We start from the raw sequence: 15,770 nt of genomic DNA, 5'->3' as shown, positions 1-15,770 counted from the left end.
AAAAAAAACTATTTTTTCCAAAAAAATTATTTTTTAAACTATTTTTCAAAAATAGTTTGTTTACCAAAAAAAATGTGTAGTACTTTTTTCGGAAACACTGTTAAATTTTGAAAACTGTTTTTTTAAAACCTTTTCTTGTATAAAAATTATTTTCAAAAACTGTAGTTACACAAAAGCTGTTTTTTGAAAAAAAAAAATGTTAAAACTTTTTTTTTCAAAAAAATATTTTCGATTTAAATTTTATTAGTTTAAAAACTATTTTTAGAAAAAACTATTTTATATGTTCACAGTTTTTAGTTTTTTCGTAGTTTAAAAAGGTAATGGCACAAGTTTTGACTATCCAATTTTTTATTATGCCATTGTGAACTTCTACATTGCTAACCTTAGCAATCTCTTAAATGAAAAATCAAAAATTGATGTGGCAGCTTTTGGTCATTCATTTTTTATTATAGACCCTTATACTAGTTTTTGAAGTTAATTTTTATATAAAATACAAAATTGACCCTTGCAAGTTTCTTCGAGAGAACTTTTCTTAAAATTCCTATGTGAGCAAAACTCCCCAACAATTTCGAGTTATCAATCATTCTTACATCGCGTCCATAAACCTAAACAGCGTTTATGCACGAACACACAATCTCGTCTTTTCCTCAGAACTCACAAGTAGCAATTTATAGTAGTACTCGTGAAATACTACATATTTTTCGTTACCAACATAAAAAGTACGTGTGGGTTTGGCTCCTGCCAGTCATGAATTCTGCTCCTGCTACTACATCAAAGGATTATCAAGTCATTCACATCACGTGGGGAAGTTAGATAACGAACATCAAGCTATTGTAAGCATCACAAGGTCAAAGTCATGGGAGTATGATCAATTAGCTAGGCGATAGAAAGAGCTAGCAATCAGAGAGTACGTTGTGCTGTACGCTGCCTTGCCTTCATGTTCAAGAAACCAAGTTTCGATCTTCTTAAAATTATATGATGCAAAACAAGTACTCCTACTTTTCACTATATTTTGATGCTCTGTAATTCCTTGAAACGATCGTTCCGTGGTTTAGTAGCATACGCAAGTACCCTTGATCGATGTGGAAAATTCAGAGCAACCAACCAACAATGGTACGTACCAATTAGTAATATATCTGCCCGGGGATGATCTTAAAAGTGGCAGCAACTTTTTAGAGTAAAGAGTAAAATGTAAGAAAGGAGGCTTGACTATATAAGGCGAAATGTTTAATAAGCCAAACTAATTAATTAATTGACATATATCTAACATCATGTCATATACTGTAGTAGGTTTTATATGACTATATGAAGTGGTTTGAGAATTACATTTAAAATAATTTTAATAATGAGGTATCACACATTAATCGTATGAGGTATGCAGCAACGAAATCAAGTTACACACAGAACAACCCCAAGAAATAATCTCATACAAGAGAGAAATAAATTGACACTAGAGATCAAGCCTATATAATTTACCAAGCCATTTTTCCAATTAAGAAGATTTGGCCTCTTAATCTTTCGGTAATATACAAGTGTGATTCTAGTCTCTCTCTCTTTTTACTCTGTTAAAATTAAGTATTTTACATTCTTGGTTTGTTCATTTAGTGATGGAAGAGAATAGTAGAAGGGGTATTTTCGTTGTTTTGTGTTCCTCCCTAAGTTATTGCCTAGTGGGGTATATGAGAGGGAAAACTGGTTTAATTAATTGTTACAGTGTCATCTCGAACAAGGAGGAAAACTACGCAACCGGGTGGATCCCCTGTCCTCTTAGTTATCTCATTTTCCTACCTCACATCATTGATGTGTCATTTACTATCAAATTTAAACCCCACGAAAATATGTGATGAATAAAAATATTGGGGCACCATGTGACAGCGTCTCAAGAGTCAAAACCACTGAATAATTACTCTTGGTTGTGTCTCAAATTCAAGAAGATTTAGGGGCCATATTTCTACAGCCAGAACAGATTTTGGGGAAAACTAATGGATATACGCGGCATAGGATTCCAAGACATGGATTAGAAATGCTTAGGACTGTAAATGAACTGAGCCATTTGTAAACTGTTCGAGGCTCGACTCGGTAAATTGAAGTGACGGTGCCCACACGCTTATATATTCTTCATATTACTTTGGTACCCAAATAATGTGGGATTTCGCTTCACACCCTCCCTTGCGCTCACGGAGCTCACTCAGTAGCAAGTCGCGTGCAGGCTAAAGACATGCACTCTACGTCTCTACTCATCCTTGACATACCCAACTCTAATATCATGTTACACAGTCATGTATAACTCAACCCCAAAAGCTAGTTATTAAAGTAGGGTGCCTTCACACTTATTTTATGAGAATTTTGTTTATGTACATAATAAAAAATTAAGAAATATAAACCCTTGCAATTCCTAAAAACTTATTTATGTATATGTTTTGTATCGTTTTATATATGTATGAATTTATTTATGCACATAGTAAAATTTTATTTGCATTTTTATTCCTATGAGAGAGGATAAATATATGATATTATTGGCTCGTTAAGGCTCGTGAACCAACTCGAGTTAAACTCAAACGTAGGCAAGCTGAGCTCGAACTCTGCTTGTCAAATTTTCATTGAGTTCGGCTCAAGTTCAAGTTCACTTAAAACTTAACTAACGAATCTAAACATCATAATTCGGCCCTAGAAATGATAATCATTTCACAGTGCGGCGTTCTGCATTCGTTTGCTAACTGGAAAGAAGTTTGTGCGCCGGGATGAATCCTGCTCCAAAGTACGTGCCAAATGTTTTTTTTTTTTTTTTTTCGCCAAAGCAAGAGTTTTAAATTGAAAACTTATGGGTGTCTCCTGGGAGCAAGGGTTTATTTTAGCAAATTTTCTGAAAACCATCTTCAGAAAAAGAAATTTCCAAACATTTTTTCTTCTGAAAAGTGAAACACAAAACGAGGCTCATACATGTGAGGCCACTTGTGAGGCATCTTACCGTAAATCGAGACAGCCGAAAGCAGCAGCCAGCCCATTTCATTAGTTTTTTAGCACACCCAATGGATCTCAAACGCAACACTGGCCGAAGCATCATCTCCAACATTTCCGTATATCAAATTCTGTTCGAGGTAGAAGCATGTTCTAGCCAAGTTTTTTGTGAAGATCAGACTTATAATTATTCGACGAAATCCATGTGCACAAAACCGGACACCGATGTCTGTGTCCGTCTGAATATCTATGCAGATAAGTCTATATTGCTCAAATGGTTAAGGAAACAAGGGAAAGTGCCAAATATAAGATCACACTGAAACACTAATAAACAAAGCAGAACTAACTGCATTTCACAGACTGCATAATCCAGTCCCTCAGAAAATACATTTAACTAGGCTCAATACAAACAACAGAAAGAAATTTATGGTTCTTGATACCGTTTGTTTTAAACTCCAACGCCTTCTTCAATCAACTTCCGCCCGCCCACGATCACAATGATGGAAGGGAGAACGAACACGAAAGAGTCGAACCAAGAACATCATCACCGATGCTACCACTTCCGTCGGCGATCTTGTTTTCGGCTCTCGGGCTGCCACCCGAACTGCTATTTGAGCACGAAACAAAATTCGTCTTTTGCAACACCCCAGTGGGCGATGATCCCAACTGGGGGCTTCCATTCCACACTCCGCTCCTCGTCAGGTTCAAAGCCGATGAGTTCTTGCATCCTCCCACAGTGCTAGAGGTGTTGTTCAATACCTCTCCTAATGGACCTCCGACTGAACTCCCCCAAGATATTGGTATCCAATTCTTTTGCTTTTGGTTTGATTCACTGTGGTGATTAGTAAGAGACATACAATTTTCCATCTGGCTGAGGTCACGAGATAACCTCAGCGGTGATTGGGCAATTGTGTCCTGAGGTGATGAGGATGAGGTCGATGAGAAATCGGAGGCCAAAGGAATCGACATTGAGAGCTGGGTCCAATCCGATTTAAGTTCTTCAGGCCATGCAATGGTGGCACTACTGGATTGGTCCTTGGGCCACTCATCCATGAAAGGGCGAAGCGGTTTTTGGTCATGGGACTCATGGGCATTGAAATCCAAGACAGGGTTGTAGTTTCTGGAGGTTGTGATCTGAGAAGGATTCAATTGGGAATCGGAAGAGATGAGTCCAAACTGTGAGTGAGGGGATTCTTTTATAGGGATATGCTGTTTTGGGATGGAGAATGGAGAGTCTTTCGCCTTCAGGTTGGTGGTTGGAGACACCACAGAGTGGCTTGGAGGAATTTGCATTCTGTCCCATACAGTCATACACATCACTTGATTAGTAAGTACACAAGAAATAGGTTGAACAAACAGTTTTGTGAACGGTACCCGAAGGTGATTTGTTATACAAGCTTGAAACCGACATTCTTTGTCAAAGTGTGTCGTGAAGGATAGACGACCATTTAAAACTTTGTTTAGGACACCCGTTAACAAGACCCTAAAACTAACAGTTGTGCCAATGAATACCCTAACCACGTTTGTTAAGAAGCTTGGAATTGTTGTATAATCTCCGATGAAATGCACAACACGCAGAGTGTAGGAGTACTTGAAGCTTTATTAAATAGTGCCCTTGGAGCACTCCATAACAAAAACCCAAAAACAAAAACAAGTCTGGTGGCAAGGAAGGCAAAGGAAAAAAGTCAGAAAGTCTCTCAAGAAACAATGATACAGATGCAGAAACCATAATTTCCACCCTAGCCTTGAGCATGGACACTGGACAAAGGAGACAGAACGAAGCCCTCCAAAAGAAGGAATCTAAGTTCTCACTTGATAGGACTAGTCACTTTCACCAAAAGTAAAGATGAAATAATGGAGTATTTGAAAGTAAAGAAAAGGTGAGTAGATGTGTACGTATGGTTTGAAAAGAAAACTGTTAACAAACAGAACTTTTCCCAGAAAACTGTTCCAAAACGATGACATTTTCATTTTCAAAATAAAGAGCTATGAAAATGGCTGTTTTGGTTTTGAATGAAGACCGTTTTTGAAACACAGTTTTGAACAAAACTTCTTCAAACTGTTTATTTGGCACTTAAGTGCCCCCTCACGACCACTTGGCTAGAACCCTGGGTCAGCAATAACAGGTTTGAATTGCTAGAATTCTTATATAACTCAAATAGGTAATGATAAGTAACTGACAAACATATACTGGAATCCATTACGTGTGTCCTTTTACCTGTTGAGAATCACCCCTGCAGAAGAATTATCAGCACCGTTGCTGGAGATCACCGATGCTGATGATGCAGAACAAGCAATCGGTGCCACGTTTGTGGTGGTTCCAGATACGGATTGGCCAGACCGGCCTTCCACAGGCTTTCTTGAACGATGGCGGCCTCTATTAATGTGCCGTTCGCAGTACTTTTGATCGCCAACTGCATCTCTTGAGCACCGCCATTTCTTTCCATCTGTCCGACGACACCTCCCTGGCTCAGGATCAGTGTTGCCAGAGAAACCTAGATGAAAAGAACCTGCTCCCACTGCGTGGATCGGAAAGGGAAAGGGGAAGAGAACAAAGCCAAAAGCAGCAAACAAAAAGTTGAAAATAAGAACAAAAACAGTCTACAAATAAAACTAAAGAGGGTCAAAGACTCAAAATGAAGGTAAATTTTACAGCAAGACTGGTAGGTTAGAAGCACATAAAACTGGGATTCATGGAAATAAACATACTTGAAACCAGTAACAGGAATTTGACACGAGCAATTGACACGTGGTTTTGGACAAGGAAAACAATTCAGAACACTCAAAAATTTGAATGGAATGTCTTCAGAGTAGTGCCCGCGTAACTGCATGTATTCTAGATGTGCCCCACACCACAAGGATGAATGCAATGTTGCTGCCACAATGTACTTTGGACAATTCACTGTTGGGGCGGCTTCATGAATTTGTAGCATTGTATTGAAAAACTACCTTTAACTCTATTAGTTCCTTCGACAAACAATACATAAGCAAAATCTCATATAATAGTATGAATAGTATGACAAAAAATATGAGGATATATAAGATTTTACAGTTGTCTTGACCACCTTTGAGAGGGAAGACAGGGCAGGATACTGATACAAATACGAATAGCAGTAAATACTGATACTAAGTGTCGGTTTTGTTTGAGCTGTGCGTTAAAATGAAGCCTAATGGAAAATTAATACTACTAAGATAAGTACAAAAAATGAGGATTTCAACTGCACACCATCTCTTGGAATGCAGCCGCCACTGAATATATATACGGTCCATAGCGCGGAACAATTGAGTCCAACTCCGTTGTCCCAATTTGTTTGTTCATTTTCAGCAATCATTCAGATTTCAGACCAATAAATGCCGTAATTTGGTGAATTTATTTAGACCAATCAAAAGAACTTCACCAATATCAGATGGAATATATGCACCGATTTTATGACATGTCCCAAAGCAAAAACGACAAACAAAATGAAACGGAAAAAGAAGGCATATGACAATGCAAACATGTGACTCTAAAAGTTGAACAACAATTAGAGATTCTTGATTCTTTGAATCAATATATCAAGTAAACTTTTCAACCTAAAACAGGCAGGGGCACAAAACTTTGCAAACTCGGAACAAAAGAAACCACTACATTCTTTTGAATTTTCATGGAAGAGAGCATCCTTACATGAGTTTGGGGCATAGGATCCAGAAGACCACCCAAATAACCCATAAGGGCTGATAGATTTCTTGAGGGCTATAAGCAAATTGGCTGGAACAGGTACATTTGACACTATGTGCTTGTAGATGAGGGCCTGGTGCTCCAGCTCAACCCACTGAGATGGAGTAAATGGCCCCCTAGCCCCCAGACCTAGAGGCCCATTAATGCCTCCATTCAAGCCCCCAGAACCATACCCTGAAACATGAAAAGTAATGGAAAGAAGTGGTAAGAGGAATGTTCATCACAGGAAAAAAATCAACACGTGCTTAATAAAATTCGTTCTAGAGGTGGTCTGTTTTATGCCTGGTTAAGAGACAAGTTTGGACTTAGTTAGTTATCCCTAAAGACAATGAAAGTAAGTATTCTTAGTGTAGTGTTAAATTTCTTCAACTTATTGTCAAAATATTGGGATTAATCATTTGCCCTAAAAGCATCTCTAGCATTTACTCGATTCTAAACTTAGAACCAAAATTTGAGTAAAACCCCCAAAATGTCTCTCCAGCCCTTGACTCAAACCCATTTCAAATTGAGTTTTACTCGAATTTTAACCGAATCAAGGGAGACACTTAAATAAATTTTTTGAATGCTATTTTATCCATCTCAAATTTTCAACTACCCATTAATAAATTTTACTCAAATTTATGCTTACATTTGAATTTGTATTTGTCCATTGGAATGCTCCATACCAAATGAAGCTTTTACTTTTACTCAAATTTGGGTAAAAAATAGAGTAAGGGCGAGAGATGCTCTAACAATATGAAAAGTATAGCCTTAAGGCCTTTGCCCCAAGGGCAGAGGAGGGCACTTCGGTGCTGGAAGCAAGGAGGTGAGTAGTTGAACACTTGAACTCATATAAGGTGCTAATGTAACTAGTCTAATAATTCTAACTTTCCCCAAGAAAAAAAATACGATGAGAAGTGTCAAATTTAAATTAAAAGAGGAAAATGTCAAGAAAATACAAACAAGTTGGCTAATTTAAGCAAAAACAACCCTAATCTGTCAGTACGAATTTTATTTGCAGTTTTCTGCATTTACATCTTTTCTGATAAGTGACATTTATGATATAATAGAAAGAAGTCACAACTGAGGTAAGGAAAAAAAAACAGGGGAACCAAAACCTAGGAAGGGTTTCCATCCAGTAAGAAAGAAGTAAATATCTGAAAACCCAGTGGAAGCAGAAATCAAAGGTGATGTCCCTTTACCATTTAATAGAGTATACCCAAATACCATTAAAAGTTTCAAACTTTACACAGAAAACTATAGAAATTAGACTGCAGGCAGCAAAGGAAGATGGGTTTTTTTGGAAAGTGCTCCATGTAGTAAAAGAAAAAACCGGAAACTTAATCGAAGCAACAAAAAAAAAAACGACCTTATTTTACTCGACAAGACTATTAACCCAGGTGATAAAAAAAAAAAGAGACTATTAACCCTCTTTTTTTTCCTGTTCCCAAATTTCAACAACCACCTGGCTGAGCTGGCTCAGAAATCGAGTTTGTTTGGTTAGATGTCCACTCAAGTACGAACGAAATGTTAACAAACCATTTTTTATCAAATGATTTTGACCAAAATCTCAGATGCATCCACCAATCACCAAAAAAGAACATCCAAAACCATAGCCCACACGTTCTAAGTAATTCCCAAAGAACTGATTTTATCCTGTACCTGAGTTTCTGCTGTAAGCGTAAGAAGGCGTTTGCTGAAAGTAGGGGAAAGATGGGTTCTGAGTGCCAGTCCTTTCTGCTGCAACTCCGTTCTTGGTGAGGAAAGTAACTTCTGATCTAGGGGAAGAGAAGCTGAGCATGTTCTCACGTTGGCCGCCATTATCAAAGGAGAGCAGAGAATTAGATCTCAGCAGCTGGTTAGTCCCCTGTTGATACAACATTGTCTTCTGGGAATCAGAGTCGTCAGTTTTGGCTGCTTTCGATCCCCTCCAGTCCTCTTCCCCAGGCCCAGATCTCCCCTTTTTGAGAAACCCAGATCCATTACTGCTCTTTGGACCCTCTAATCCATCCATACCCACCTCCCCAAAATCCATCTTTTTATTCCCACTAATCTATGAACCTCCACAGAGCATGAGTTCATCAGAGAGAGAGAGAGAGAGAGAGAGAGAGAGGGGCCGGTAAGGCTATGGGAAGAGAAGGGGAGTGGAGGCGCAGAGCTTAAAGGTAGGGAGCAGGGGTGATTTAAAGGAGTGAGATTTGAGAAGAGAAAAAATAATTGGAGAGAGAGAGAGAGGGGGGGAGAGAATTGGAACTGTGGAGGGGACAAATTTGGTTCCAAAAACTATCTCCACATTTCCGACATTGGTTACAACTTGTTCACGGGATAAATAGGCGAGAACTCAAGCTATATGTAGATATTTTCCTTGTACTCCGAACTTTTTCCCCCTCCCTTCTCATCCTCCAATTTATGACGGATATCGAATCTTTTAGAGTCAGTTTATACAAAACTTCACTCTAGCCGCCAATTAATTGTGAAATTGATTCTCAAGAATTAGTTGAGGTACGCGTAAGATAGCTCAAACAGTTATAAACGAAAATAATATCATACCATGTATACTTCAATTACTTAATGCAGTTGATAAGTACAACCATATTCTTGTTCTTCAATGTTTATCGTAGCTCTTTGGTCGGACTAAACATATTTGAAGTGGGACCATAATTTTTTCTCGGCATAAATGCGGTGGGATCCTCTGCAGGTATCTATGTGGTGTTGAGGATGGTAATCCACGACAGATAAGTGCTTCCATCCATGTCTGTTTTTTCAAAAAAAATGGAAAATCATAATGAATGAGCTCAAGTTAATGACATAAAAGTGGACCAAAAGGGGGAAATATATAACAAATTAGTATGTGTACTTTATTCTTTGAGATTGGAATTTATATATTCATTGTTCTAGACCAATTGCATTGAAGTTACATTTCATATTGCTCATTGATATCACCTTTTATTTTTCAGGTGCAAAAAAAGGGAGAAAAATCTCGTAGTTCATACTTATATCCTTTTGTTTTCAAAGGGGCAAAACAAAGGACAAAAAATCACTTCTCCATGTTTAAGCCAATATCAGGAATTAGAAAAGTTTAAAACTATCAACCATGAATTTATTGTGCTGATAAATAAAAAAAACATGCAATTTATTGGACATCATTTATAGTAAGATATAAACATTCATGAGCATTAGTTTTTTTATAAATCTAAAGCAACCACTATGGTGAGAAATTTGGGAACTATGTACAGTAGTCAAACAACAAAATAAAGGCATTCTTCAAAGATACATTAATAAAGGCACCAACTAGAATGTCAAACAACAAAATCTTATTCATCCTTTGACAACTAGTTATATATTGAAATCAGGAAGAAGGTTGAACGAACAAATACCTTGATTCCCCGTCTTGTATCTCTACTTCGGGGTCATACTTGCCTGTCAGCTAGACTCAACCGGCATACAACACCAAAAATGCAATGAAAAATATGTTTTCCGATATATTTACCCCGCTTACTTGAAGGCAAATCGAGATCTCCGGTTTGAATGAAGCTGAAAACTATCCCACATGATGATCACAATTGCTAATTTTGCAATTATGTCACTTCTTGTTTCGATTGTGTACTTTTCTCCTCTTTGTTCTCAATCCTATTTTCTACTCCTTCATATTTTCCCTCCATCTGTTACAGATTATCATCATAAGTAAGGATTCCTTCACTTTTACTCTCCCTTTCTCTCAAACAACTGTGAGTTGTGGGCTTAAATATACAACTTATACTGAATTTATTGTTCAACCAAAAACCTAGAAATTGTGATTCTACAGTGTCGATATCTCGCTTAACTTATTGGTGGTACTTTAATTTCTTCATACCGTGATATCTCATCATAAAATCTACCGACCTGAGGGGAAAAAAAGTATCACTTGGTAACGAAATATTTTACATACATGCATGTTCGTGACATGAGAGAAAAACATTGCAGTTTGTAGTTCTATACCAATATATACATTGAATTTGTGAAAAATGTTCTTTGGTTATTTATGATTCCAGCAGCATTTTTTTTCCCACAATAAGCACGTACCAGATTTCCAATTGCATACTACTTTTTAAGTTCTATCGTAATTTTGTGAAAAGGCACATATTTGACTTTATTGGATACAAGTTAGTAATAAAATCAAATGTTTTCAAGATAGTTATGTCCATCTATGCCTATAAGGTAACTTTGGGTGCAAATTAGAACTTGAAATTGATGTTTAAAATTAAACTTTTTTTGTAAGTTAAAATTGTATGATCGTCTTTTATCTATTGTTAAAATGAGATGATAGCTTGGGGCCACGGAAGAATTTGTTTGGTTGTTAATTTTAAAGTCTCAAAATTAGTCGAGATGTGTGCAATCTTGCCCGGACATCTTATTATTAAAAAAATTATTGCGATGATAGCTTACAATCAACACATTCTCATAGGTTCTGCTAATAGTCTCGGCAAAATACAGAACTTAGACCATGTTCGTTTTGAGATTTTGGACTTTTGACTTATTTTCTGTGCACGGTCTTCAATAATTTTTTTTTTCTCTTTATCTCTCTCCACTTATTCCCAAATCCTAAATCCTAAAACGAACAACCCGTTTTCATTTTATTTTCTTTAATTAGTACGATTGTTTTATTGTACTTTATGACACCGTGATTATGTCTAACGTCTCGTTACTACTACTACAATTTGATCCGAGGACCAAAGAGGAATTTCGTTAACACGAAGGACAATAATTGCAACTAAAACAACATTTCGTTTTCTCGTACGATACCATCGAACAGAGAAGTTCAAAGTCCAAACCATCCGTGAGATGTAAAAATGAAAGACAAGTCTCGTGAGAAAACAAAAGTATAGAAAACATCCAAATGAAAAGGGGGTCTTTTGGTAATTGCAAGTTGAAGGAGGGTGGGTATTCATGTCATTTCAACTGTACGTATACCCACCACAATTAGGATCTTATCTCAGACTTAAATGGGGTTTCGTCGTTTAGTTCGAGCCCAAGAACCTCCTAACCCTAATTCCCTCCATGTTTCCCAAATGGCCATGGGCTCAAATGCCGTGTGTCTAGGTTATGGAAGAGCATGCATGGGCACGTGACATCACGGTTGGAATTTATAGCCTAAAAGATACCGGCTGACGACTGTTATCAACTATTTTGAGGCTAGTTTATACAGAATTTTGCTCCGATTTTAATTGATGAGCTTTTCTTAAGCGGGCGATGTATTTGGGATCTAGGGGTTCTGTTGGGCAACAAGTGTAGTGCGTTGTGTAGGGAGGCACACGGACCTTTGATCTCGGCGATCTCGGCATACAACCGTCGAACAGACCGTTGATTGATGAGATCGACGATAGTGTGCCACCCTGCACTACACAGATCCATGTATTTGAGCTCCGAAATTTGTCAAAGTGCACGTAAATTATCCTGGACATTTTTATTTTGCGTGCATTTGATGGGATCGTATCCGTACTTTGTCTCTCTACACTCTTCCAAACAATTATTTGTGTTCTATATAATGCCCAAAAATTTGAATTGTTCATCTTGTATGTCATTCAGAAATATTTTTTTTAAAAAAAAATCAACTCGATCAGTTATTAATAACCAAAAAAGAACTTACCAAAATGAAGGATCAATCAACCACAACAAAAGATTGTGAAAAAGGTCATACACTAATTTAAGGGATTGCCAATATATTGGCTCTAGCCTAATTGGCATCTCCTGGTTCTTTTCTTGTGAGAGATCACGGTTCGAGTCCCATTTGAATTTCTTGTTGAGTAATTTACACTAATTTACTAATTCACGGTTCGAGTCCCATTTAAGTGATTTGGATTTGAAATGATGAACTTGTACAAACGGCCTTTGAATGGAGCCACCAAACAAGCGTTATGTCATCATTTAAACTTGGGAGTAAGAGAACAAATATTGTTAGAGTAAACAACAAAACTATTTCATGCCAAAAGGACAAGTGGGAGGAATCATGCATGCAACATAAAAGAAAAGAGGACCATAAAATTACGTTTTTCCTTGGAAATTAATTTTTTGACGTTCCGCTACAAATTCACTTTCTTATTGCCGTTGTTTTGAAAATTGCACATGGCACCTTCAAGTTTCAAAGCACACACAAAGAACTTTTGAACTCTATTATTTATAACAGCCAAAATTCTCTCTCTCTCTCTCTCTCTCTCTCTCTCTCTCTCTCTCTCTCTCTCTCTCCGTTTTAATTTTTCCTGATTTTAGTACTTTTTCTCTCTAGAAATTGCTAAAACATTAGGTTAACTAAGAGACAAAAACCTAATATTAACTTAGAAATTAATATAAGATTAATTAAAAACCCCTAAATATGTTTATAATCGATGTGTTGTGTTTAATTCTTATTTGATTGGTTTTCAAAAATCACATTTAATTTAGAACCACTCCCTAAAAAATGCCGAAGATATGAAACCAACAAATTAAAGTGAGTTACACCAACGTGCTCAAAATGCCAACTTAAAAATTGTTGTGCACGTTGTCAAGAAAGAATTTGTTGTGCAGAGTCACGGTCATGCATGTATGTAAGCAAGAATATGCTCTATGAGCATGACTCAAAACATGCAAAAACAGTCAGTCGAGATCGAATTGTACCTCATTATTTATGCCCCGTTGATCGATAGTAGATAGTAATAAATGAAAGAACGAGGGAGTTAGCAGAGATATGGAGGGCCTCCCATCAGCAAAGAGGTAAGAAAACCAAACAACTTTAGGCAATTTAATTTGGAAAGGACAAAGATGTCTCTTTGTTTTACATTTGGGGGAGGGGCCTGGCCGGTCCTCTTAAAGGTGTTCTATATATCAACTAACAACAACAACAACAACAGCAAAAGAGGGGTCTCATTTCACCATCCAAAGCATAGCCACCTATATACTCTATATTAATTACTCCTAGACAAATAATTAATTAAATAGGCAATACATTTGACTTAGGAAGTGGTTTTGAGTAATAATTAAATAGGATTCGAACTTGTTTTATTAATTTAGGAAAAGTCTACAATACACATCTCTTAAAATGGTGTACCATACGCACCTATTTTATGGTTCATTCATAACATTTTAGTGTGTTTCGTAACTTTTATTCTATAATTCATAACCTTTTAGTAGTACGATTGTAATATTTTCATGATGATTCATAACATTTAGGTGTATATCGTAACCTTTATATGATTCGTAATTTTTTAGCAATATGATTCGTAATATTTTCTCTACAATTCATAACATTTGGGAGGGTGCATATGATATACACTCAAATAAGGGGTGTGTATTGTAGTCTTTCCCATTTATTTTAAAAATGCGAGTTCCGAAATATATGCCATTGTCAACATCGGTTTTCTATAATGCCGTTTATGTATGGATCGGAGTATTATTTGAAGCATTAATGTTGCTCTGATGATCCAATTTAACGTAACACAATTATTCATCTTCTTTTATTGGATTAGGATCAAAAGAAAAAAACTTCTATTATTGGGTCAAAAGCAACGAAAATTATAGGTAGTACTATTTTGTTCGGACAAATAAGCCACTTTGGCTTAATTTTTTGTCCTTATTCAAATTTTTTTCGTATCACTTGGCTTATTGTCATTTTTTTGGGGATTATTGCATCCTCACGTCAAGAGGAATCTAAAAAGTAAAAAATTTTGACCGAATTCCAATTTTTTTTGAATAAAGACGAAAAAAAATCAATAAGCCAATTTTTTCGTCTTTATTCAAAAAAAATTGGATTTCGGTCAAAAAAATTCACTTTTTAGATTCCTTTTGTGGTGAGGATGCAATAATCCCCCAAAAAATGACAATAAGCCAAGTGATACGAAAAAATTTGAATAAGGACAAAAAATAAGCCACTATGGCTTATTTGTCCGAACGGGTCTGCGAGAGACTTCGTTATGTTTACCTCACAAGGAAAAGTTCTTTTCAAAAAAAAATTTGAATTTTTTATAGCATACAAAAGATCTCACTGAATTCTTTCAAATGGTCCAAAAAAGTTCAAAAAAATTATTCTCTCAACATTAGGGCTGCTAAATTTTTTTGGGTAAATTGCAAAACCGGACCAAAATATACGTTTTGGTCCCGATTTGTAGATTAATGATCCGAACACGGATTCAAAAACTAGAAAATCGTGAGATATGGTTTGGTTCACAGATTTTTATTTTGGAACCGTTGTTTATCCGAGCCGGACCCTGAGATATTTATAGGGAAGTGATTTTCAAACTCCTTTTTTTACAATCCACACTCCATTTTTTGTCATTATCCACAAGAATTTAGTATTTTGCCATTTTCTCAATGCACTTTTTTACACATCCAAGGGTAATAATGTGAATTCATGTGGATAAAGACAAAAAAATAGAGTGTGGATTGTAAAAAGGAAAGTGTGAAAATTATTTTTCATTTTCTTATTTATACTTATAGATTTAAGTAAATATATACTCCATATATATATATGTATGTGCAATATTTAGTAAATAATCTTACTTGAATGCTTATAGTTTAGTATTAAGTTAATTATATGTTAGTTATAACAATAATATAACTTATTAATTCTGTATAAATTAAAACCGAAGGGGTTAAAGTAGAGGTGTCGAATGGGTCAGGTCTTGCTTGCACGAGTATGGCACGTTACGTTTACACGACATGACACGAACACTAAGGTGGGCTGGGCTGGCAAGGCCATCGTTTTGGAGCCCACAGCATGAGCACGTACGTATAAGGGCACAACACAAACCTGATTATTTTTTATTTTAAAAATTTCAAATGATTGATAGTTGAGTAGATGCCAACCTCGTTCAGAATGCATTCAAATATAGTGATGCATTTCTTATTTATAATTTCATACATTGTATTACAAAGTTTAATGATCAATAAATGGTTCGGAATTGGACTGACCATAGGACTTTGGTCCGGACACGGATTGCAATTTATTAGAACCGTGACTCACGATTCGGTCATCGAATTCCTACTCATTCGATCCGGTCCGGACCATGGACAGCCTTACTCAAAACTACTTTTCTTTTCCTTTTTTTCTTTTCTTGAGATCAAAATGACAAGATTCTTCCTAGAAAGCAAATAAAAGCGGTACGGG

The 15,770-nt window shown here is 36.4% G+C and overlaps 1 protein-coding gene across 1 annotated transcript; it reads right to left on the bottom strand.

Annotated features, from left to right (window-relative positions):
• Window positions 1-3,192: 3,192 nt before the first annotated feature.
• LOC131335665 (growth-regulating factor 1-like) lies at window positions 3,193-8,972 on the bottom strand. Its single transcript, XM_058371136.1, has 4 exons — window positions 8,318-8,972; window positions 6,623-6,850; window positions 5,177-5,477; window positions 3,193-4,252 (listed from the first exon to the last, which is right to left on the bottom strand). The coding sequence occupies exons 1-4, from the start codon at window positions 8,688-8,690 to the stop codon at window positions 3,451-3,453; spliced, it is 1,704 nt and encodes a 567-aa protein (XP_058227119.1). The 5' UTR covers window positions 8,691-8,972; the 3' UTR covers window positions 3,193-3,450.
• Between the last annotated feature and the right edge of the window lie 6,798 nt (window positions 8,973-15,770).

The sequence above is a fragment of the Rhododendron vialii genome, chromosome 8a (assembly GCF_030253575.1).
Source record: "Rhododendron vialii isolate Sample 1 chromosome 8a, ASM3025357v1".
In the NCBI taxonomy this organism is placed as follows: Eukaryota; Viridiplantae; Streptophyta; class Magnoliopsida; order Ericales; family Ericaceae; genus Rhododendron; species Rhododendron vialii.
This window is presented reverse-complemented; position numbering and strand designations above follow the sequence as displayed.